The sequence below is a fragment of the Poeciliopsis prolifica genome, unplaced genomic scaffold, assembly GCF_027474105.1.
Source record: "Poeciliopsis prolifica strain line A6 unplaced genomic scaffold, Auburn_PproV2 SCAFFOLD030, whole genome shotgun sequence".
Taxonomy (NCBI): domain Eukaryota; kingdom Metazoa; phylum Chordata; class Actinopteri; order Cyprinodontiformes; family Poeciliidae; genus Poeciliopsis; species Poeciliopsis prolifica.
Window position 1 is genome coordinate 2,018,728 of NW_026562405.1, and position 22,461 is coordinate 2,041,188.

The window sequence follows — 22,461 nt, forward strand, 5'->3', positions numbered from 1 at the left end:
TCAAGGACTCACCCTTGCAGATTAGATCTGACTCAGTCCAAGTCCCATCAATGCAGGTTATGATCTCAGAGCCACTTTCTTTTTCAAATCCATTGGCGCACTCATAGGTGACTTTGGTACCCTCTGGGAAATCCTCTCTTAGGAGGGATTCATTCGTGAGAACCATGTTCTCCACACTTTTAGGTGTGGGACAATTACCTAGGAGGAAATATAAATCTTGCATGAGCCTTGTAATTGATCAGCATTTCATCTGCCATTACCCAACATTGATGCTGCAGCCTACTAACAAGACCACCAAGGCCCCATGAAGACTTATATAGTAATCGCAGACTTTCAATGTTATTAATGTTGTTCAACTAAAAAACTTGAGATCATGTTGTCAACCATTTCCTTCCCTTTGTGATCACTCCTCTACTGTCAGTTCTCTATAAAGCTAGGATTATTGTTGACAATTTGAACCTGCTTGGGGACCTACAAATATTTGTGGGATTGTTCTGCATACACCATCTTTCACTCAAATTGTATGGTTGCATTTCAACTCATTGTATGATTACAGAGCAGGTTGATCTTTACCAGCATTTCTATGAACCCTCTCTGAGGATTCATTTCTGAAGAATCAGGGATGGATTTTTTTTTTAACTGGCCACATGGGCTGGTAAAGAAAACTTTTCATTGTCGACACAAACATTTCACAAGCCACTGTTTTCTTACCTCATTCCATGCTAAGTGGCTCTCATTGTGCTTATCAGGAACCTAAAAGCATCAGATATAGCTTGACAATTTTTTCCAGATTGATAAATATCAGAGATGTTGTCATCTCATCATAAAATAACTGAGAACAAGTCATAATATGTTGCCTTTTTAGTTCTTCATAGACATGTTGTCAGGGAGTCTCAAAGTATATTTGATGTTTCTATTTAGTTCGGTGTGAAATCTACAAAAGGCTGGAAATACAGTGTATATTATTATCCTCTAATGAATGTGTCACAAAGTATAATATAAACACAATAATAAATTATGATGAGATCTGTGCTTTTATTGTACATACATTGATTTGTGGTTGAGCTTTGTAGTTGACTTTCATATATAAAACCACAACTCCCAGGACTATTATATTACTGAGGCACATTATTGAAAATATTGTAACAAGACATTTTAATTTCTCTTCTTTTACAATTTCACTGCAAGAACAAGAGTAAGTTTGTTTCATTTACGGAAGAATAGTAGGTAAAGGCCCATCTGAGAACGTGCATTATGAACGAGCTAGGGCTGTAAATATTATATCACTCATAATTTGTTTATTCTTGACACTTATTCCCATTCAAATAAACAGTAAAGACAGAGAATTCAACTTTCAACTCATGCTATGGTTTGCTTTTTGATTATGTTAGAATTCTGATGAAACTTGTTCAAAAACCTGTAAAATTAATAACAATTAACCATTAGCCATGTTGCAGTAAGGGTTTCATCTCAGGATGGATTATTGTTAGTTTTATACAGTGGTGAAATGATAGGTGGGACAATGAGCTAATTTACAAGTAGTGGAGAGATGATTTGTGTTATTCACAAATGTGTTTGCAAGCTGTTTGTATTTTGTCTCAGCTAACTGATCTTCTATATGAAGCTTGAAAAAAAGCACAAGAACTTACGGACACATCGTGGTGGCTCAGAATCATATTCAGCACTTTCAGTACACGTAATGGTTTCATTCCCAAACAAGGTGTATCCTGCGTCACATGTGAAATGTATAGTTTGTTCATATTTTGGTTCACGGTCACTATTCCAAGAATGTTCGCCATTTTCCACTTTGATCGGTTTGGAACAAGTAAGAGCTGGAAAAATTGGCAAAAGAAAAAAAAATTGCTGTTTCAATAAAAGTCAAAGTTTATGTTTATTGCTCATTTTTAACAGCCTCAGCAGAACAAAGTGCTTCACAATAAACACAATATTGCAGGCAGATTAAAAAAATCAAATGAAATTACATTTAGCAATAATAATAATAATAAAATTAGCAAAACTTCAAATGAATGAAAACCAAAACAGTACATAATTGTAGAAGCAATTTACCTCCATCCTTCCATTCCAGGCACAAAGTGCTTCAGTAAACTGTGTTGAGAAAAGAGAGAATATTTCAAACTGATCAACACTTACAGATACAGTCTGCGATTCCAAACCATCCTTCGTCCATGCACTGTTTGAAGCTCGCTCCACTGACCCGGTAGCTGCATAAAGACAAAGGAAGTCATAAAGACTGATACAATCTGTTGAGCGATGAATAAAAAAGTTTAGTTTGCGAGTCAGATTTAATAATTAAAGATTATGGTAAATTTTCTATTTACACTTTTGGAGTCATAGTTTGCTGACAGGATCCAAACGCCCCGTCTTTTCAGGAGGATGTAGGCTATATTTCTTCCCAAACTAACACTGGCTATATAAATTTTATAAAAGAGTAAGTTTTCTGTTTTAAAGGATAATTGTACAGCACATACACACACCTACTCATAGCATGTTGCTCAATGTCATAAAGGGGAGGAAAAACTAATAAAAAAACACTTCTGCAGTTGACAAAGCAGGGTTTCCACCAGAAAACGTCAGAGCCCAGTGGTAGGGGCACCCATGCGGTCCATCGTGTTTTTGTATCAGAGGATGTTAAGCTGACAGAAAATTTTAAAATATGAAATGTTACAGGAAGATATCACCAGTGAAATGCTATTTACACCAACAGCAATAGTCTTACAAGCAACAAATCAAAAAAATACAATTAAAATGAGTAAAAGTAAAGCCTGGCAGGCCGCACAGGTTATAATACACTGGGGGAAACGCTGCAAAATAATAAAGGATTACCCAAAAGTGCTAATTAATAACACAACATAGGAAAATTTGAGGTAATATTAGCATTTTAACAAGTTTTCTGCCAAAAAAAAGAGCAAAAGATTCTTTTGTGTTGATCAGCATTATATGAAAATAGGGGGGACAACATAAATAAGTTGCTTTTCTCATGCAGCAGTTAGATGGAAGGAGAGTGAAAAACCTCTCAGTGGTGGCTGTGGCAGCATCATCAATACAAGAAAAGAGTTACTATACGATTATTGATGTGTGGATCGGAATTTTCTGAAATAAAATACTGTAGTCGAAATAATAACAACACATGAAACATAAGTTTTTAAATATTATTGTATTAATATTGATAGACTTACATGGACTACAAATAATTACAGACTTACCTCAGCTCTTATAACAAGAAATTATATAACAACTGGTAGAATGGCACTGGAGATAAATAATAGTTTCCTCAGCTGAGTTCACCTACCTTTAGCACCCTTGAGAAACAGTGAAGTTACCACTCTTACACAAGGTATGCTCCATTAAGGGTGAAGAAAGTAGTCATTTTATGTCTTAAATATCAGGAATGTAACTCAGTTGATTAACTCAGATTTATTTTTACTGAACGTTCACATATAAAAACAACTGAATTGAAATCATGAAGCAAGAAATTTGTATAAAACGCTGCTGTGAAGAAATGTATAAACAGCTCATTACTCAGTTCAACTCCATCAATTTTCTATTTAATCTCAAATTTTACTAATCCACACAAACATTTCAACAGCCACTTTTTCTCCCTGTGTGCAACATCATCGCTGAGCTATTTCAGAGAACCTACATCACATTCCATTTTTTCTACATTGGATGTAAGTGTCTCTCATGGAGTATTACAGTTTAAAAGCCTCAGAAATAGTTTAAAATGACTTAAATCAGGTCAAAATGTGTTTTTTATTTAAAATCTTTTTAGCAATGTTGTAAGGGAGTTTTCACACACTGTTGCTGATATATTGGCCCATTCTTCCATGCATATCTCCTCTAGAGCAGGAATGTTTTGGGGCTCTCGCTGGGCAACACAGACTTTCAACTCCCTTCAATGGTTTGCTATGAGGTTGAGATCTGCAGATAGAAATGCTTCTTACGAAGCTACCCCTTTGTTTCCCTGGCCATGTGTTTGGGATCACTGTCATGCTGAAAGATCAGCCTATGTTTCATCTTCAATGCCCTTGTTGATGGAAGAAGTTTTGCAACCAAAATCTCATGATACAGGGTCCCATTCATTCTTTCATATACAAAGATCAGTCATCCTTGTCCAGTTGCAGAGAAACAGCTTCAAAGCATGATGTTGCCATCCCCATGCTTCACAGCAGGTATAGTGTTCTTTGGATGCAACTCAGCATTCACTCTCCTCCAAACACAACTCAAGTTTATACCAAATTGTTCTACTTTGGTTTCATCTGACCATGTGACATTCTCCCGATGCTGTTGTGGAACATCCAAATGCTCTCTAGTAATCTTCAGATGGGCCAGGATATGTACTTTCTTAAGCAGGGGAACGTTTGACTCTGAAGGATCTGAGTACCTGGTGGTCTAGTGTGTTACTGAGAGTAGCCTTTGATGCGTTAAACCCAACCTTCTGCAGGTCATTCTGCCCCCCCCTCCATTTTCTTTGGGGTGACTGTAAATCTGGAGGTAGAGCAGTCATCTGTGATAGGAAGGTGGAAGGTTAAAGTCCAGCATCCCCTGCCACATGTTGGTGTGCTCCTGGGCAAGGCACATAACTGACAAATTGCTTTCCAGTCTGTGTATTGGTTTACAAATGTGTGAGCATTTATGAATGCAAATGGGTGAATGTAACTCTAATGTAAAGCACTTTAAGTGGTCAAAATGATTGGAAAAGCTGTATATGTTCAGCCCATTTACCATTTTCCATCTGGAATTTTTGATGCATGGAGTGAGATCCTTCTTGGATCCCTAATCAAGAGGTATTATCAATAATCTTGAATGTCTTCCATTTTCTCATTACTGCTCCCACAGAACAATACAAGCACAATAACAAACAAAAATAATGCTGGCTATGTAATTTTTTTTCAAAGAGAGTTTCATAGGGGCTGCACAGTGGAGCAGTTGGTAGCTATGTTGCCTTTCAGCAAGAAGGTCCTGGGTTCAATTCCCAGTTCGGCGTCTTTCTGCATGGAGTTTGCATTTTCTCAATGTACGTGCATGGGTTCTCACCGGGTTCTACGGCTTCCTCCCACAGACCAAAAACAACTTTCAGGTAAATTCTCCCTAGCTGTGTGTGTGTGCATGGTTGTTTATGTTGTGTGAAGAAGAAAGTGACACTTGTGTCTTCTTTTAAGCTTTTCATGTTATTTTCTTCAGTAGATCTTGATGGAACTGCCACACCACCAAAGTTGAGTAGGTGACAAGGATTTTTCAATTACTTTGGATTATTTAATACCTTGCAGTGTGAAAGTGAACCATACCAGCTAAAATGTAACAAATGTTGTAATTTCAGTCTTCAGTCCCCAATTGAACTGAGTCGACTGGACTATCAGGTGTGAAGAGACCCTTAATTGAGTTAATGCAAGTCAAAGCATACACTTAATTTTCTGAGATAACACAATGACATTTAAGCAGATAATAATGGAATTTGAATTCTTGGAATCATACATACCCATCTTCACATTTTACTGTAGCCATTGCACCAATTACAGTACCCTCTTCGGTTTCAAATGACATGTGCGGTTTTGCTTCTGGGGGACCACAGTCTGACCCTTTGATATAAAGAAACAACAAAAACAAAACAAACAACCCCCCAAAAAAGTAGACATTATTGTAGGATTACAAAGAGCCAAGATGACCATGAAAGGCATGATGGATGACTGTTTGTTAGATGTAAAATGCAAGTTAAACAAGACTCACTCTTGCAGATGATATCTGACTTGGTCCACTTCCCATTGACACATCTAATGATTCCAGTGCCACCTATTTGATCACACCCCTTCATACATTCATATTTGATCACAGTACCACTTGGAAAAATTCTTTTTCGGAGGGTCTCAGCAGAGAGAACTGTGTTCTGTACATGTTGAGGTTTGGAACAGTCAGCTAGGAGGAAATAAAAATGAAGAAAAATCACACACAAACACATACACACATAAAAGCTTTGCTTTTATGTGTGTATAAGCTTGCAGATAGCTTGCAGATAACACAAATCGTAAGTGTCTCTTTTATGGAAAAATATGCTGTGAATGGCCCATTTGGGAACATGCATTGCAAACCAGCTAAAGCTATAAATGTTACAGTGTTCATAATTTGTTTATACTTAACACTTGTCCCCATTCAAAAAAACAATACAGAAAAAAAGCATATTTTACTTTTTTGATCATGTCAGAAATTTAATGATATTTGACAAAAACCTATGAGATAAATTAAAAATAACTGTTAGTCATAATGTTGTTAGGTTTCCATCTCAGGATGGATCATTGTCAGTTTTATACTGTGGTGAAATGATAGACTGGACAATCATTTAATTTGCAAGTAGTGTAAAGACGATTTGTGTTATTAGGAAGCTTTTTGTATCTTATCTCAGCTATCTTATATTATGAAGCCTGAAAAAAAGCACAAGAACTTACTGACACATCGTGGTGGCTGAGAATCATATCCACCAGTTTCAGTACACCTTATGGTTTCATTCCCAAACAAGGTGTATCCTGTGTTACATGTGAAACGTATAGTTTGTTGATATTCTGGTTTACGGACACGATTCCAAGAATGTCTGCCATTTTCCACTCTGGTCGGTTTGGGACAAGTAACAACTGCAAAAATTGGCAAAAGAAAAAGGAAATTGCTGTTTGAGGTACAAAATACCTTAGTTGAAAAAAAGAGAGAAGAATTTAAACTGAACAACATTTACCTTCACAATTTGCAGTCTGTTTGTTAGATGTAAAATGCAAGTTAAACAAGACTCACTCTTGCAGATGATATCTGGCTTGGTCCACTTCCCATTGACACATCTAATGATCCCACTGCCACTTATTTTATTATATCCAATTATGCACTGATATTTGATCACAGTACCACTTGGAAAAATACTTTTTAGGAGGGACTCAGCAGAGAGAACTGTGTTCTGTACATGTTGAGGTTTGGGACAGTCAGCTAGGAGAAAATAAAAATTTAGAAAAATCACACACAAGCACACACACACATAAAAGCAAAGTTATGATTGTAGTATTTGGCAATTTAAAAATTATTCTAAAAAAATATGTTTCAGAAACTAATTAGTTGAAGCTTATGTTTGAACACAAAAAAGTGTCAAATGTTTGGACATGTTTGCGCATGCGCAAAATTTCTGTATGTAAGCAATGGCATGCAAGGTGTCTGTATTTATAAGTCTGATTAAGTCAATGCCTCACAAGCTATGAACCTAACTGGACGTCCTGGGAATCAGGGAAGGAAATTTAGCATGTTCTCCATTGCTCACAGTGGCTGGTGAATAAAACATTTCATCAACTTTTTCCTCAGCACAAGAACTTACCAATGCATCGTGGTGGCTGAGAATCAAATTGAGCAGTTTTAGTACATCTAATGGTTTCATTCCCAAACAAGGTGTATCCTGCGTTACATGTGAAACGTATAGTTTGTTGATATTCTGGTTCACGGACACTATTCCAAGAATGTTTTCCATTTTCCACTTGGATCGGTTGGGAACAAGTAACAGCTGGAAAAATTGGCAAAAGAAAAAGAAAATTGCTGTTTCAGGTACAAAATACTTTAGCTGAAAAAAAGAGAAGAATTTAAACTGAACAACATTTACCTTCACAAATTGCAGTACCATGCCATCCTGAGAGACGGCAATGTTTGAAACTCGATCCAATGAGCCGGTAACTGCATAAAAACATAAGAAGTCATAGAGACTGTTAGTATCTATTTGACAATCAGAAGAGTTCAGATGATGAATAACATTTAATAATTAAAGATCGTGCTACTAATTTTATATTTTCTATTTACTCTTTCACACAGAGTCATAGTTTGCTGATGGGATGCAAAAAAAACAACCTTTAAGGAGATAGCAGGCTATATTCCTTCTCAAAATAGCGATGGCTATATCATCTTTTTTATGAAAGACAAACTTTTGTTTTGCTTTAAAGTAAAATTGCACAGAATAGATGCACATCTCTACATACTGCCTTTGTTGCACCATTTTACATAGATAGAAAGAATCAGGATAGTTCTGTTAATTTGCTTCTCTCATGCAGCATTGTAATGGAGTGAGACATAAACATAACACATGTTGCTCAATGTCATAAAGTGAAGGAAAAATGCTAATTATTAAACCAAAACAATAATAAACTGGCAAATAAAGAATACATTTTGATAGATAACTGAAAAATAAAATAATTAAAGGCAACTTTTTAGTTTTTGCCATTAGTTTAACAGCCATTACGAAATACATAACTGACTCACAAAAAACATATGTCTAGCTTCTCATGAATAAACAAAAACAAAAAAACTTTTTTCTGCAGTTCACAAAAGATTAAAGGGCTACCTATAAGAGCTAATTCATAACACATAATAGAACAATTTGGTTAAATATCTGCATTTTAACAGTGTGTTTCAGACAAAATGTCAACATAGGCTTCTATCTTCTGCCATTAGGTCATTGTTCAGACTAAAAATATGTTTGCATCAGCTTTACATGAAGACTGGGAGGAAGGAACAAAGCATGCTCCTAAGTTGCTTTTTTTTATGCAGCAGATTGATGGAAGGTTAGGAGAGTGAAAAAGACCCTCGTAGGGTGGCACTATCAATTAATCCAAGAAAAGAGTTACTAATTGATTACTGATATATGGATTGCAATTTTTTTAAATAAATAATACCACCATTAATCCATCCATTTTTTTTCTTACACCCTTATCCCATCGGGGTCGGGAAGGGTACTGGTGCCTATCTGCAGCTGTCACAACGATCAATCAAATATGAAAAATATGTTTTTTTCTCGGTGTATGCAACATAGTCCCATCATTCTGCAGGTCATTCTAACCCCCCCCCCCCCCGTTTTGTTCGGGGTGAATCTGGAGGTAGAGCAGTCATCTTGTGATTGGAAGGTGGTAGGTTTAATTCCAGCTTCCTCTTGCCACATGTTGGTGTGTTCCTGGGCAAGGCACATAACTGACAAATTGCTTTCCAGTTTGTGTATCGGTTTACAAATGTGTGAGCATTTATGAATGCAAATGGGTGAATGTAACTCTAATGTAAAGCGCTTTAAGTGGTCAAATGATTGGAAAAGCTGTATATGTTCAGTCCATTTACCATTTTCCATCTGGAATTTTTGATGCATGGAGTGAGATCCTTCTTGGATCCCTAATCAAGCGGTATTATCAGTAGTCTTGAATGTCTTCCATTTTCTCATTACTGCTCCCACAGAACAATACAAGCACAATAACAAACAAAAAAAAATTCTGGATATGTAATTTTTTTTTTAAGAGAGTTTCATAGGGGCTGCACAGTGGAGCAGTTGGTAGCTATGTTGCCTTTCAGCAAGAAGGTCCTGGGTTCAATTCCCAGTTCGGCGTCTTTCTGCATGGAATTTGCATTTTTCAATGTACGTGCATGGGTTCTCACCGGGTTCTACGGCTTCCTCCCACAGACCAAAAACAACTTTCAGGTAAATTGGTCTCTCTAAATTCTCCCTAGCTGTGTGTGTGTGCATGGTTGTTTATGTTGTGTGAAGAAGAAAGTCACACTTGTGTCTTCTTTTAAGTTTTTCATGTTATTTTCTTCAGTAGATCTTGATGGAACTGCCACACCACCAAAGGTGAGTAGGTGAGCAGGATTTTTCAATTACTTTGGATTATTTAATACCTTACAGTGTGAAAGTGAACCATACCAGCTAAAATGTAACACATGTTGTAATTTCAGTCTTCAGTCCCCAATTGAACTGAGTCAACTGGACTATCAGGTGTGAAAACAGTTAATGCAAGTCAAAGCATACACTTAATTTTCTGAGATAACACAATGACATTTTAGCAGATAATAATGGAATTTGAATTCTTGGAATCATACATACCCTTCTTCACAGATTACTGTAGCCACTGCACCATGAAAAGTACCCCTGCTGGTATCAAATATCATGTGCGGTTGTGCTGCTGGGAAACCACAGTCTTTCCCTTTGATATAAAGAAACAACAAAAACAAGCAAAAAAAAAGAGTAGACATTATTGTAGGATTACAAAGAGCCAAGATGACCATGAAAGGCATGATGGATGACTGTTTGTTAGATGTAAAATGCAAGTTAACAAGACTCACTCTTGCAGTTGATATTTGGCTTGGTCCACTTCCCATTGACACACGTAATGACTGTGATAGGTATTCGATCTTGTCTAAGTACGCACTGATATTTCATCACAGTACCAATTGGAAAAGTGTTACTCTGAAGGAGGGACTCATCAGTGAGAACTATCTCTTCATAGTGAGGTTTGGAACAGTCAGCTAGGAGGAAATAAAAATGAAGAAAAATCACACACAAACACACACGCATAAAAGCAACGCTGTTGTTCTGGTATTTGGTTATTTAAAAATTATTCTAAAAAATATGTTTCAAAAACAACTTAGTTGAAGCTTATATTTAAACACAAAAAAGTCTCAAATGTTTGGACATGATGTTTGTGCATGTGCAAAATTTCAATGGCATGCAAGGTGTCTGTATTTATAAATCTGATTAAGTCAGTGCTTCACCAGCTATGAACCTAACTGGACGTCCTGGGAATAAGGGAAGGAAATTTAGCATGTTCTCCATTGCTCACAGTGGCTGGTGAAAAAAATATTTCATCGACTTTTTCACCAGCCACTTTTTTTTTGTCTTTGTGTTGTCATCCGTTCTTAAAATTACTTTGATCATGTTATAATGTGTTGCTTTTTTAGAAAGAGGGGGCAATAATTTTCATAGAATTTAATATAAATATACATTTTACTTCAGTGATTTTGTCACAAATTACAATATAAGCAAAATAATAATCAATTTTTGGATTATGCTTGTATTGTATAAACTTTGAATTGTGGTTGGGATTTTTAGCTCTATTATATAAACAACCACAAACCACAAGATATTTTTTTTTTGGATGGGGGGGTTTTCGGCACGTCTTTGAAAATATTGCAACAAAAGATTCTAACTTTTCCTCTTTTACAATTTCACTGCAAGAACAAAAGTAAGTGTCTCTTTTATGGAAAAATATGTTGTGAATGGCCCATCTGGGAATGTGCATTGCAAACTAGCTAAAGCTATAAATGTTATCGTGTTCATAATTTGTTGATACTGAACACTATTAAAGAACAAAAGCATCTTTTACTTTTTTGATCATGTTAGAAATTAAAAAAATAACTGTTAGTCATGATGTTGTTAAGTTTCCATCTCAGGATGGATCATTGTCAGTTTTATACAAAGTTTTGGACAACCAGATAATTTACAAGTAGTGGAAAGACGATTTGTGTTACTTGCAAGCTTTTGTATCTTGTCTCATCTAACTGATCTTCTGTGAAGCTTGAATAACAGCACAAGAACTTACGGATACATTGTGGTGGCTCAGAATCATATCCACCAGTTTCAGTACACTCAATGGTTTCATTTCCAACCAAGCTGTATCCTGTGTTACATGTGTAACGTATAGTTTGTCGATATTGTGGATTACGGCCACTAATCCAAGAATGTCTGCCATTTTCCAGTCTGGTCAGTTTGGGACAACTAACAACTGCAAAAATTGGCAAAAGAAAAAAGAAAAATTGCTGTTTCAGATACAAAATACTTTAGTTTTAAAAAAAAGAGAGAATAATTTAAACTGAACAGAACTAAAAATAACCGTTAGCAATGATGTTGTTAGGTTTCCATCACAGGATGGATCATTGTCAGTTTTATATTGTGGTGAAATGATAGGCTGGACAATCAGCTAATTTACAAGTAGTGGAAGGAAGATTTGTGTTATTTGGAAGCTTTTTGTATCTTATCTCAGCTAACTGATCTTCTGTGAAGCCTGAAAAAAAGCACAAGAACTTACTGACACATCGTGGTTGCTGAAAATCATATCCACCAGTTTCAGTACATGTAATGATTTTATTCCCAACCAAGTTGTATCCTGTGTTACATGTGAAATGTATAGTTTCTCGATATTCTGGTTTATGGTCACCATGCCAAGAATATCTGCCATTTTCCACTATGGTCGGTTCGGGACAAGTAACAGCTGCAAAAATTGGAAAAAGAAAAACAAAATTGTTGTTTCAGGTACAAAATACTTTAATTGAGAAAAAAAGAGAATAATTTAAACTGAACAGAACTAAAAATAACTGTTAGTCATGATGTTGTTAAGTTTCCATCTCAGGATGGATCATTGTCAGTTTTATACTGTGGTGAAATGACAGGCTGGACAATGAGCTAATTTAAAAGTAGTGGGAAGACGATTTGTGTTATTTGGAAGCTTTTTCTATCTTGTTTCAGCTAATTAATCTTCTATGAAGCCTGAAAAACAGCACAAGAACTTACGGACACATCGTGGTGGCTGAGAATCATATACACCAGTTTCAGTACACCTTATGATTTCATTCCCAACCAAGTTGTATCCTGTGTTACATGTGAAACGTATAATTTGTCGATATTCTGGTTCAAGATCACTAATCCAAGAATGTCTGCCATTTCCCACTTCATCCGGTGTGAAACAAGTAACAGCTGGAAAAATTGGAAAAAGAAAAAGAAAATTGCTGCTTAATGTACAAAATACTTTAGCTGAGAAAAAAAGAGAATAATTGAACAGAGCTAAAAATAACTGTTAGTCATGATGTTGTTAGGTTCCATCTCATAATGTATGATTGTCAGTTTTATACTGTAGTGAAATGACAGGCTGACAATCAGCTAATTTAAAATAGTGGAAATATGGTTTACTTTATTCACAAGTGTATTTGTAAACTGTTTGTATGTTGTCTTAGCTAACATATTTTCTGTAGATTCTGAAATAAAGCACAAGAACTTACCAATGCATTTTGGTGGCTCAGGATCATATTGGCCCATTCTATTGCACGTAATGGTTTTACTCCCATGCAAGTTGTATCCTGGGTTACAAGTGAAATGTATACGTTGTCGATATTCTGGTTTACGGTGACTAGTCCAAGTATGTGTGCCATTTCCTATACTCGGTATGGAACAAGTAACATCTGGAAAAATTGGCAAAAGAAAAAGAAAGTTGCTGTTACAAGCACAAAATACTTAAGCTAAAAAAAAGAGAGAATAATTTATACTGAACAATACTTACATACACATCTTCCATCTCCATACCATCCTGTGGGTGCAAAGTATTACGTTCGATCCATAGAGCACGTAACTGCATAAAGTCAAAAGAAGTAATAAAGACTAATAGAATCTGTTTGACCATAAGAAAAGTTCAGCTGGTGAATAACATTTAATAATCAAAGATTATGCTGCTAATTTTACATTTTCTATTTACTTTTTCACACAGAATCATAGTTTTCTGATGGAATGCAAAAAAAAAACTTCTCTTCTCAAAATAGCGATGGCTATATAATCTTTTTTATGAAAGAGAAACTTTTGTTTTTCTTTAACGTAAAATTGCACAACATGGATGCACATCTCTCCGTGCTGCCGATGTTGCATCCTTGAACATAGAGAGAAAGAATCAGGATAGTTCTGTTAACTTGCTTCTCTCATGCAGCATTGTAATGGAGTGAGACATAAACATAACACATGTTGTTCACTGTCAAAGTGGAGGGAAAAAGCTAATTACATAAGCAAAGTAATAATAAACTGGCAAATAAAGAATACATTTTTATATTTCTGCAAAATAAAATAACTAAAGGCAAGTTTCTAGTTTCTGCCATTAGATTAACATTACAAAATACATAACTGACTCACAGAAAGATTATGTCTAACAACTCATAAAACAAACAAACAAACAAAAAACAACCCTCTTCTGCAGTTCACAAAAGAATAAAGGATTACCTATAAGAGCTAATTAATAACACAAAATAATACAATTTGGTTAAATATCTGCATTTTAATTGTTTGCTGCAGACAAAATGTCAGCGTAGGCTTCTATCTTCTGCCATTAGGTTATTGTTCAGACTACAAATATGTCTGCATTAGCTTTACAAAAAGACTGGACTCTAAGTTTGCTTTTTTTCATGCAGCAGATTGATGGAAGGTTAGGAGAGTGAAAAAGCCCCTCGTAGTGGATGTGTCACTATCAATTAATCCAAGAAAAGATTTACTAATTGATTACTAATATGTGGATTGCAATTTTCTTAAATAAGAAAATTATTTGTCCATCCATTTCTTTTCTTACACCCTCATCCCATCAAGGTCGGGATTGGTGCTGGTGCCTATCTCCAGCTGTCACGACTAATCAACTATGAAAAATAAGTTTTTATTATAGGTATTATTAACAGACTTATTTGAAATATTAACATTGACTGTAAACCTTTTTAATGTAAACTCTTCTAATAATAAATCACATAACAACTGCATAAATATCCGCAAATTGCACTGGAGATAAAATAATAGTCCTTTAACCTATTCCACCTGTCTTTAGCAACCATTGCGAAAAGGTCCTTCATACTCCCTCATAAGGTATTTCAATTTGGAGAGACTCAGACACAGAAAGAAAGCGATTAGAAAAGTTTATTGACATGCATAAATTAAGGCTAAGGACATCGAGCTGTGATTGCAATGAGCTCGGATGAGCATTCCCGATGCTGATAGGAATGTCATCCCCCAAAAAGTGAGGCTGAGGTCGGGGCCGAGGCCGAGGAATTATTAGGGAAAGTGGAGAAAGCGGGAAAAGCTAAGCCAACTCGGAATTACGGGCTAGGACCAGAAACTGAAAAGTGACGTTACGGAGATAAGAAAAGCGACGTGAAGCTTTTAGATGGAGGCCAGTGAGGAGACACCACAGGGGGTGAAATGGCAGGATGCTGGTAGATGAAGGCCAGCTGGGATAGAGAGGTGATACTATGAAATAGTATAGGTGATAGGGAATGACATACCCCAAAAATGACAGCTGAGGCCAGGGCCGAAGCTGGGAATTGATGACAGAGAAAGTGAGGAGACGGAAGCTATGCTAACTGAGGACGTATGAGCCAGGACTTGAGTAAGTGGCTGCAATAAAGGAAAGTGATGAGAAGCTGGTGGGAAAAGGCCAGCTGGGCAATATTGAGATAGCAAGAAGAGGATACAAGAGGGAACGACCTAGAAAGAGGGAAGATGGTTGCCGCTATGCAGATGAGATAATAGAGCTCGGATTAAACTCACATGGTGACAGATAGAGTAGGTGGGTGAGAGATGAGAACATTCTGGAATGGAGCCCAACAATAAGGGTGTGGAGGACAAAGGGGAAAATGTATACATGTATGTATAACGTTAGCAGATGAGAGCATGCATTTTCATGAGGTTGACCAACCACCACCAGTCAATAGCGCAGTGCTTATGAGCCACTGAGGGAAGCTGACGACTGGTTGAACATGAGCTAAAGGGCTGAAAGACGACAGATATAGATTCTAACTTCAATGTGGCAGGAATGAGGTCATTAAATAAATTCTTAAACTTAAATCATCTTTCTACGTTTACTTGCCAAAGCGATGCTGTCATATCACAAAGAGTCTCTGGTTACTTAGCAACCTGCTGGATTCCACTTTCTACCTTAATCTTCCAAAATAAGAGTCGTAACGACAAAATATAAATACAAAATAAGACATGTAAACTAAAACTATGGCAGTAAAAGATGGGATGTGCTGGAATACTACCATACTGATTCGGACAATCTTGGATGAGATATCAGCCTTAAAAGCACCAGATGGGACGTGAGCTTGAAATATGACAATACGGGACGGTTTGTTTGCTAACGGAGAACAACCTGTCTCCGGACAGATAACGGGGCACAATGAATCCACGTAGCTGGACGTCTGCGACAACATCTGTAGCCAACATGAAACTCGTACGAGGTTGAGGTGCTGTATTGTTACCCAGTGTTAAGATCAGAGGCATATCTTCACTTTGCTCGTTAATTTCCTCTGTTTCCCAGGTCCATCGGTCTCCGCAGGGGGAATAATAAAGAATGATCATTCGACATCAGACTTCAGATATCTAGAGCTTTATCCAGAGAATTCAATGTATACAGAATTACCTGCAACGAGTTGAAAAGAAAGACGAAAATGCATTTCTGGGAATTGCTCACTCGGGCATGAAGCAATTCGATCTTCTGCTGAAAACAAAGCTTTTTTATAAGAATGTATATTTTTCTTAATTTAAATATATGCATCAGAAGGTGTGTCCTCCCTTTGAGGGGCTGTCTTAATGTTATTTTTTTTTTGTTTTGTTTTAAAAGAAAAGCTCTTTTAAAATACCTGAAATATATTAGGAGTAAAATAATTTCCTAATTCGATTGTATTTCAGTAATATGAAATCCATACAAATAGTATGGTTAAAAACTAACTAATTCGAAACATGCTGTTTAAAGCTTAAGAAAATATCTTAATACCTTTGTTTATATTTTGGAGAAGGCTTTTTAAAGTTTAAATGTTTTACTGATCTCTTGAACCAATCACCAGAATTGTATTGTTTTGATAGCAGATAGACTCCCTGTCTGCATAGCGGTTAAGGGAGTGCGGGCCTATCTAGCTCCGAAACCCTCTTTAGAAATTTATGTAAGTTCACCTTATCGTAAAGTCTTCCCCAAAATGTTCATGCTGAATCCCATATTTTATATGCAAAAAGGTTAATGTCTCTATAGTTATGCTAACTGGACTTCTATTCTCAGCACCAGTCATCTATCAGCTACCATTACCTGAATCCAACGCTTACTCGACTCGTCAGTTGGTTTGGGGGAGATGGCAAGAAAAATAACTGCGCAAAGTTCTTTGCATTTGCCATTAGTTGCCATAATTCTAACGCACGTCTGCACAGCTCGCACGACGGCAGTGTGTCTCCAGTAGACCCGACGCGAGGGTCACGGTGTCCATGTTGCTAAAGGCAGCTCGGCAAAGGTCTTCTTGCAATGGCCCAACAACAATGAACTGATATAGCTGCCAAAAGTGACGGGGGACAAGGATATGCAAAGAGCAGAGGCCCATATTGCATCAAATGAATATAAGAACAACGGGGTGTTTGACTGTGGGTAATGTTGAAATAGAATTTTAAAGTAGCACAATAGTACATAAGTTAACTTTTAGGTTAAGATAAACTTAGATACAATCCAAACTAAGACAACCGGTGACTCTCTGAACTTACATAAATTTCTAATCAGAAAGCAGTCTTATACTCCTTAAGGAACATTTCAGACAGGGAGTGTATTGGCTATCAGGGCAATAAATTCTTTACTCAATGATCTGACAAAGCAAAAGTCTGAGATTCTGAAAAAGGACTTTAATATTCTTCTGAACACTATGGAAAAACTGAGAATGAAGTTATTTCTCAGTGGTCCAACTCCATCACCTCAATGGGGAGACGAAAAACACTCCAGGCTGCTCACGATCAACAAATGGCTGATTAAACCTGCTCTACCAGCTCAGTGACCTTCATCAATAACCTCTGGATCTATTGGCAGCGCTTTCACCTTTTTGGAAGAGGAGGATGCAATCTTAATAAACATGGGATAAAGCTACTCACTGCAAACCTTTTTTATTTTATCAACAAGGACAGCAACAGGATTATCGCGTCAGAAGAACAGGCTCAAGGATGTCTGACTAGGATGGAACGCTCCCCGGATCAGGAGCATGATATTCCAAAACAAGCTGATAAATCGACTGGAGACGGAGCGACTGCTTCCCTCGCTCCTTCCCCCCTCCCTCTCTGCTCCTCCAATCATTTACAGGATTCAATGGATACCAATGAAGAAATGTCTTCCGGACCAGAGTTTCTTAAATTTACAGATGGAATGAATCAACAGGTTCGCCTCGGCACGTCTCTCCTTAGCACTCACGTAGCAGACCTCACTACATTTAAGCAACCTGCCCCTGACTTCCCAGAGGATCAATCACTCTGCGTTTCTGAGGTCTGAGGCCGGGGACCCGATATTATCTTTACACCTGTCTCCATCCAGAATGTGTCTGGCCCCCGGGTACTGCAGAACAGGACATTGCCTGTCCGGATCACTACAAGAAAATTTACAAAAACCAGAAATATGAAATACAGCGGTCCTAATTCGAACCTCAGACTGATCCCCTGCCTAAAGGAACCTCAGACTGAAAATCTTTTGGCCTCCAAGTCACTTAAAATAGCTATTTTAAATACCAGATCACTCTGTGCTAAAGCTCTATTAATGATTTCATCACTGAGTATAATGTTGATGTTATGTTTCTGACAGAAACATGGTTGAATGACGATAATGACCAAATTGTACTCATTGAATCAGCGCCTCCTGACTACAATTGTTTAAGTGAGAATAGAAAACATAAAAAAGGAGGAGGCGTGGCTTCTATATTTAAGAAAACCATACATTGTAGTAAAATTTCTTTGGGTCATTTCAGTTCTTTTGAGTATCTTGGAATTCAGGTTAAAGGCTTCAAACGAACTTTGACACTAACTTTATACAAAACTCCAACATGTGGAAAATTTCTTTACTGACTTGAATGATCTTCTATCTCTCATATGCATTGATTATGATTGTTTAATAATTGTTGGTGATTTCAACATTCATGTGGACAAACCCGAAGACAGAGGGGCAAAAAAGCTCTTTAATATTTTAGAAAATTTTGGTTTAACACAACATGTCAAACAAGCAACACACACTCCAGGACACACACTGGACTTGGTTATCAGTAAGGGTGTGACTATTTCCAATGTCGATGTAACTGATGTCGCCCTGTCGGATCACTTTGCTGTTATCTTTGAAGGTTCTTTATTCTTTGACCCGCTTGGACAAACAGCTACTGTCACAAAACGTTCTTTCACAGAAAACACAGCAGAAACATTTAATCAAATCTACTCTTCTTCCTCACCCTTAAGCTGTAATGATGTAGATAAGTTGGTAGATGATTTTCAGTCTAAAGTTTCATATATCATTGATTCCATTGCTCCAATTAAAGTAAAGGTTGTGTCTGGTATAAAAAAATCTCCATGGAGAAAAGCACAAACAGTTCGATCTGCAAGACAACTCTGTCGCAGAGCAGAACGAAAATGGAGTAAAACTCAACTTCACGTTCATAATGACATCTATAAAGAAAGACTATGCAACTATCACTTAACACTAAAACACACAAGGGAGGCTTTCTTTGCAGATGTCATAAACAAAAACATCAACAATGCTTGAACTTTATTTGCAACAGTTGACAGGCTCACAAACCCTCCTATGACGTTATCACCTGAACTCCAATCTAATGCTGCCTGTAACAAGTTTTCCAGCTTCTTTTCAGAGAAAATTAAAAAAATCAGAGGATTAATCTGCACATCAACTCTAAAGCCAGAACCATTGCTGTACCAAAACAAAACAAATACAGAAAAAATGACCCATTTTCAACTACTTAATCATAAAATCCTAGAAGAAATTATAAGTCAATGAAGTTCACGCTCCTGTTGTCTGGATGTCCTACCCACACATTTCTTTAAGAAAGTCCTGCCTGTTATTGCTACTGATCTGATCCAAATCGTAAACTCATCGCTTACATCAGGTGTTTTCCCCAGGCTTTGAAAACCACTGTTAAAAAAGAACAACCTGGACAAATCACTACTGCAGAATTACAGGCCGATCTCAAACCTCCCATTCATCAGCAAAATGATTGAAAAAACTGTGTGTAAACAATTAAATAGTTTCCTCATGATGACCAACTGCTTTGACACTTTCCAGTCTGGTTTTCGTGCTCACCACAGCACGGAGACTGCCCTCGTAAAAGTATTCAATGATATCCATATAAATACGGACTGTGGGAGAACCACGGTGCTGGTTCTGTTGGACCTCAGTGCAGCTTTTGACACTGTCGACCATGACATATTATTGAATCGACTTGAAAGTTGGGTCGGACTCTCCGGTTTGGTGCTTGACTGGTTTTAATCTTACATAAAGAACAGGAATTTTTTTGTTTCAATTGGAAACTTCTCATCAAAGAGGTCAAAGGTCACATGTGGGGTACCCCAAGGTTCAGTCTTATGACCCCTCTTTTTTAATATTTATATTCTCCCACTAGCTCAGGTTATAACAGGAAATAATATTAGATGCCACAACTATGCGGATGACACACAGCTCTATATTACGATGTCACCAGGTGACTCTGAACCCATCCAATCACTGAATAAATGTTTAGAACAGATAAATGTGTGGATGTGCCAAAACTTTTTCCAGCTGAACAAAAACAAAACTGAAGTCATTATTTTTGGACCTAAAGAGGAACGATCTAAAGTCAATGCACAACTTCAGTTATTACAACTAAAAACTAGCGATCAGGCCTGAAACCTGGGAGTAGTGATGGACTCGGACTTGAACCTTGCGAGCCACATAAAGACAATTACAAAGTTGGCCTTCTATCACCTGAAGAACATCTCCAGGAGTAGAGGATTAATGTCTCAGCCAGATCAAGAGAAACTCATCAATGTGTTTATCTTTAGTCACATTGATTATTGTAACAGCGTCTTCACAGGTCTGTCCAACAAATCAATCAAACAGCTGCAGCTGATCCAGAAGCTGCTGCTCGCGTTCTCACTAAAACCAGGAAGATAGACCACATAACACCAGTTTTAAAGTCCCTCCACTGGCTCCCTGTAGCTCAAAGAATACATTTTAAAATACTGTTGTTAGTTTATAAATCACTGAACGGTTTAGCACCACAATACATCAAAGATCTGCTGTTGTTGTATCAACCTTCCAGACCTCTCAGGTCTTCTGGTTCTGGTCTGCTTTGCATCCCCAGAACCAAGAGAGGAGAAGCAGCTTTCAGCATCTATGCACCCAAAATTTGGAACAAACTTCCAGAAAACTGTAAAACAGCAGAAACCCTGACGTCTTTTAAATCGCAATTAAAAACACACCTGTTTAGAATTGTTTTTGAAATGTAATATGTAACAATGTATTGAATATTAAATGTTGCATTACATTGTGTTCTTGTGTTTATGATGTAAAGCACTTTGAAATGCCTTGCTGAAATGTGTTATACAAATAAAATTTGATTGATTGATTGATTAAAGTGAAATCTGGAACAATATTTTTTAGGTTCTCTCTCCGCTTTCAAACAAATTCTCGTACAGTTCGCCTTGGTGCAAACCAAATACATGAAATATGCATCTTTTTAGACTACACAATTCCTTATTGGTCTGTATTATGGTAAAAATGAACACATCAGAGTTGCCTGCACTTCCATATGTGGTGATTTTAATAAGCTTGTACCTGTTCTCCTGTTTTCTGCTTAGCAATGCTGTTGCCAGTTTGTGTTGGGTCAGCGTAGGTGGAACAAACACATTTGCAAACTGTTTCAAAATTAGAAATATTCCATCGCTATTCCTGTGTCAAATGAACTGCTGTTGATGTTCAAAATTATATTGCAGTTATTTAAATAGGGAAAGTGTGAATGCACATCCAGACACACCAAGAAAGCAAACTCTGAGCTGCCTCAAAATCTAGGTCTCAGTTTGATTAAAGGGAAATCTGGAACAATTTGTATGTGGATGCAAGAGGACTAGTGATCATTTAAAAAGCAAGAAGGGAACCATGGCGCAAGGCACAATTGGTAAATATAACCAAAATAAAAGGAAAAAATGGCTCATGATATATTTCTAAAAACAAAAGAGAAATCTTAGAAGTGGATTTTGGTTACATTTTGTGAAGAAGATAGATGTACTCATGTCTTCTCAGCTTTTTATGTTATTTGTTCAGTAGATCTGCAAACCACCACAGGCAATGGGGTGAAAAGGTTTTTCAATTACTTTGAATTGTTTAAAAAAGTACAGTATGAAAGCGAACCACACCATCTAAAATGGAACAAATGTTGCAATTTTGGCCCTCAGTTGAACTGTGAAGTTGGCCCCCCCACCTTCTTCAAATCAGACAAAAATGGTGTCAAACGTTTGTGCTGCGTTTGTGCTGGTTTGTGCAGCAAAAATTTTCGTTTGTGCTGCTATCATTTGAAAGATATAACGAAATGTTTTTAGAGGTCATCAAAGGTCAACCAGCCCCCCACCTTCTTCAAATCAGACAAAATAGGTGTCAATCAACTCGGCTGCGTTTGTGCAGGTTTGTGCAGCAAAATTTTTGTTTGTGCTACTTTGGCTTTGAAGATATTGATGAAAAGGTAAAGGTCAAAAGGTCAACCAGCCCCCCCACCTACTTCAAATCAGACAAAATTGGTCAAACGTTTGTGCTGCGTTTGTGCTGGTTTGTGCAGCAAAAATTTTTGTTTGTGCAGCTATCATTTTAAAGATATAAAGAAATGTTTTTAGAGGTCATCAAAGGTCAACCAGCCCCCCACCTTCTTCGAATCAGACAAAATAGGTGTCAATCAACTTGGCTGCGTTTGTGCAGGTTTGTGCAGCAAAAATTTTCGTTTGTGCTGCTTTGGCTTTGAAGATATTAATAAAAGGTTAAAGGTCAAAAGGTCATCCAGCCCCCCACCTACTTCGAATCAGACGAAATAGGTGTCAATCAACTCGGCTACGTTTGTGCT

The 22,461-nt window shown here is 37.1% G+C and overlaps 1 protein-coding gene across 1 annotated transcript in view; it reads right to left on the reverse strand.

The window, feature by feature from the left end:
* Positions 1–22,461, reverse strand: part of LOC129372765 (sushi, von Willebrand factor type A, EGF and pentraxin domain-containing protein 1-like) — a 28,443-nt gene that overhangs the window by 3,718 nt on the left and 2,264 nt on the right. The window contains exons 4-19 of the mRNA XM_055050264.1: positions 13,119–13,187; positions 12,841–13,020; positions 12,356–12,538; positions 11,874–12,056; positions 11,388–11,570; positions 10,132–10,314; positions 9,893–9,992; positions 7,640–7,710; positions 7,361–7,543; positions 6,796–6,981; positions 6,459–6,641; positions 5,746–5,931; positions 5,498–5,597; positions 2,152–2,222; positions 1,650–1,832; positions 13–198 (exon numbers count right to left, since the gene is read on the reverse strand). Of these exons, the coding sequence (XP_054906239.1) occupies positions 13–198; positions 1,650–1,832; positions 2,152–2,222; positions 5,498–5,597; positions 5,746–5,931; positions 6,459–6,641; positions 6,796–6,981; positions 7,361–7,543; positions 7,640–7,710; positions 9,893–9,992; positions 10,132–10,314; positions 11,388–11,570; positions 11,874–12,056; positions 12,356–12,538; positions 12,841–12,877 (2,218 nt within the window). The 5' untranslated portion in view covers positions 12,878–13,020; positions 13,119–13,187. The remainder of the gene's footprint in view (positions 1–12; positions 199–1,649; positions 1,833–2,151; positions 2,223–5,497; positions 5,598–5,745; positions 5,932–6,458; positions 6,642–6,795; positions 6,982–7,360; positions 7,544–7,639; positions 7,711–9,892; positions 9,993–10,131; positions 10,315–11,387; positions 11,571–11,873; positions 12,057–12,355; positions 12,539–12,840; positions 13,021–13,118; positions 13,188–22,461) is intronic.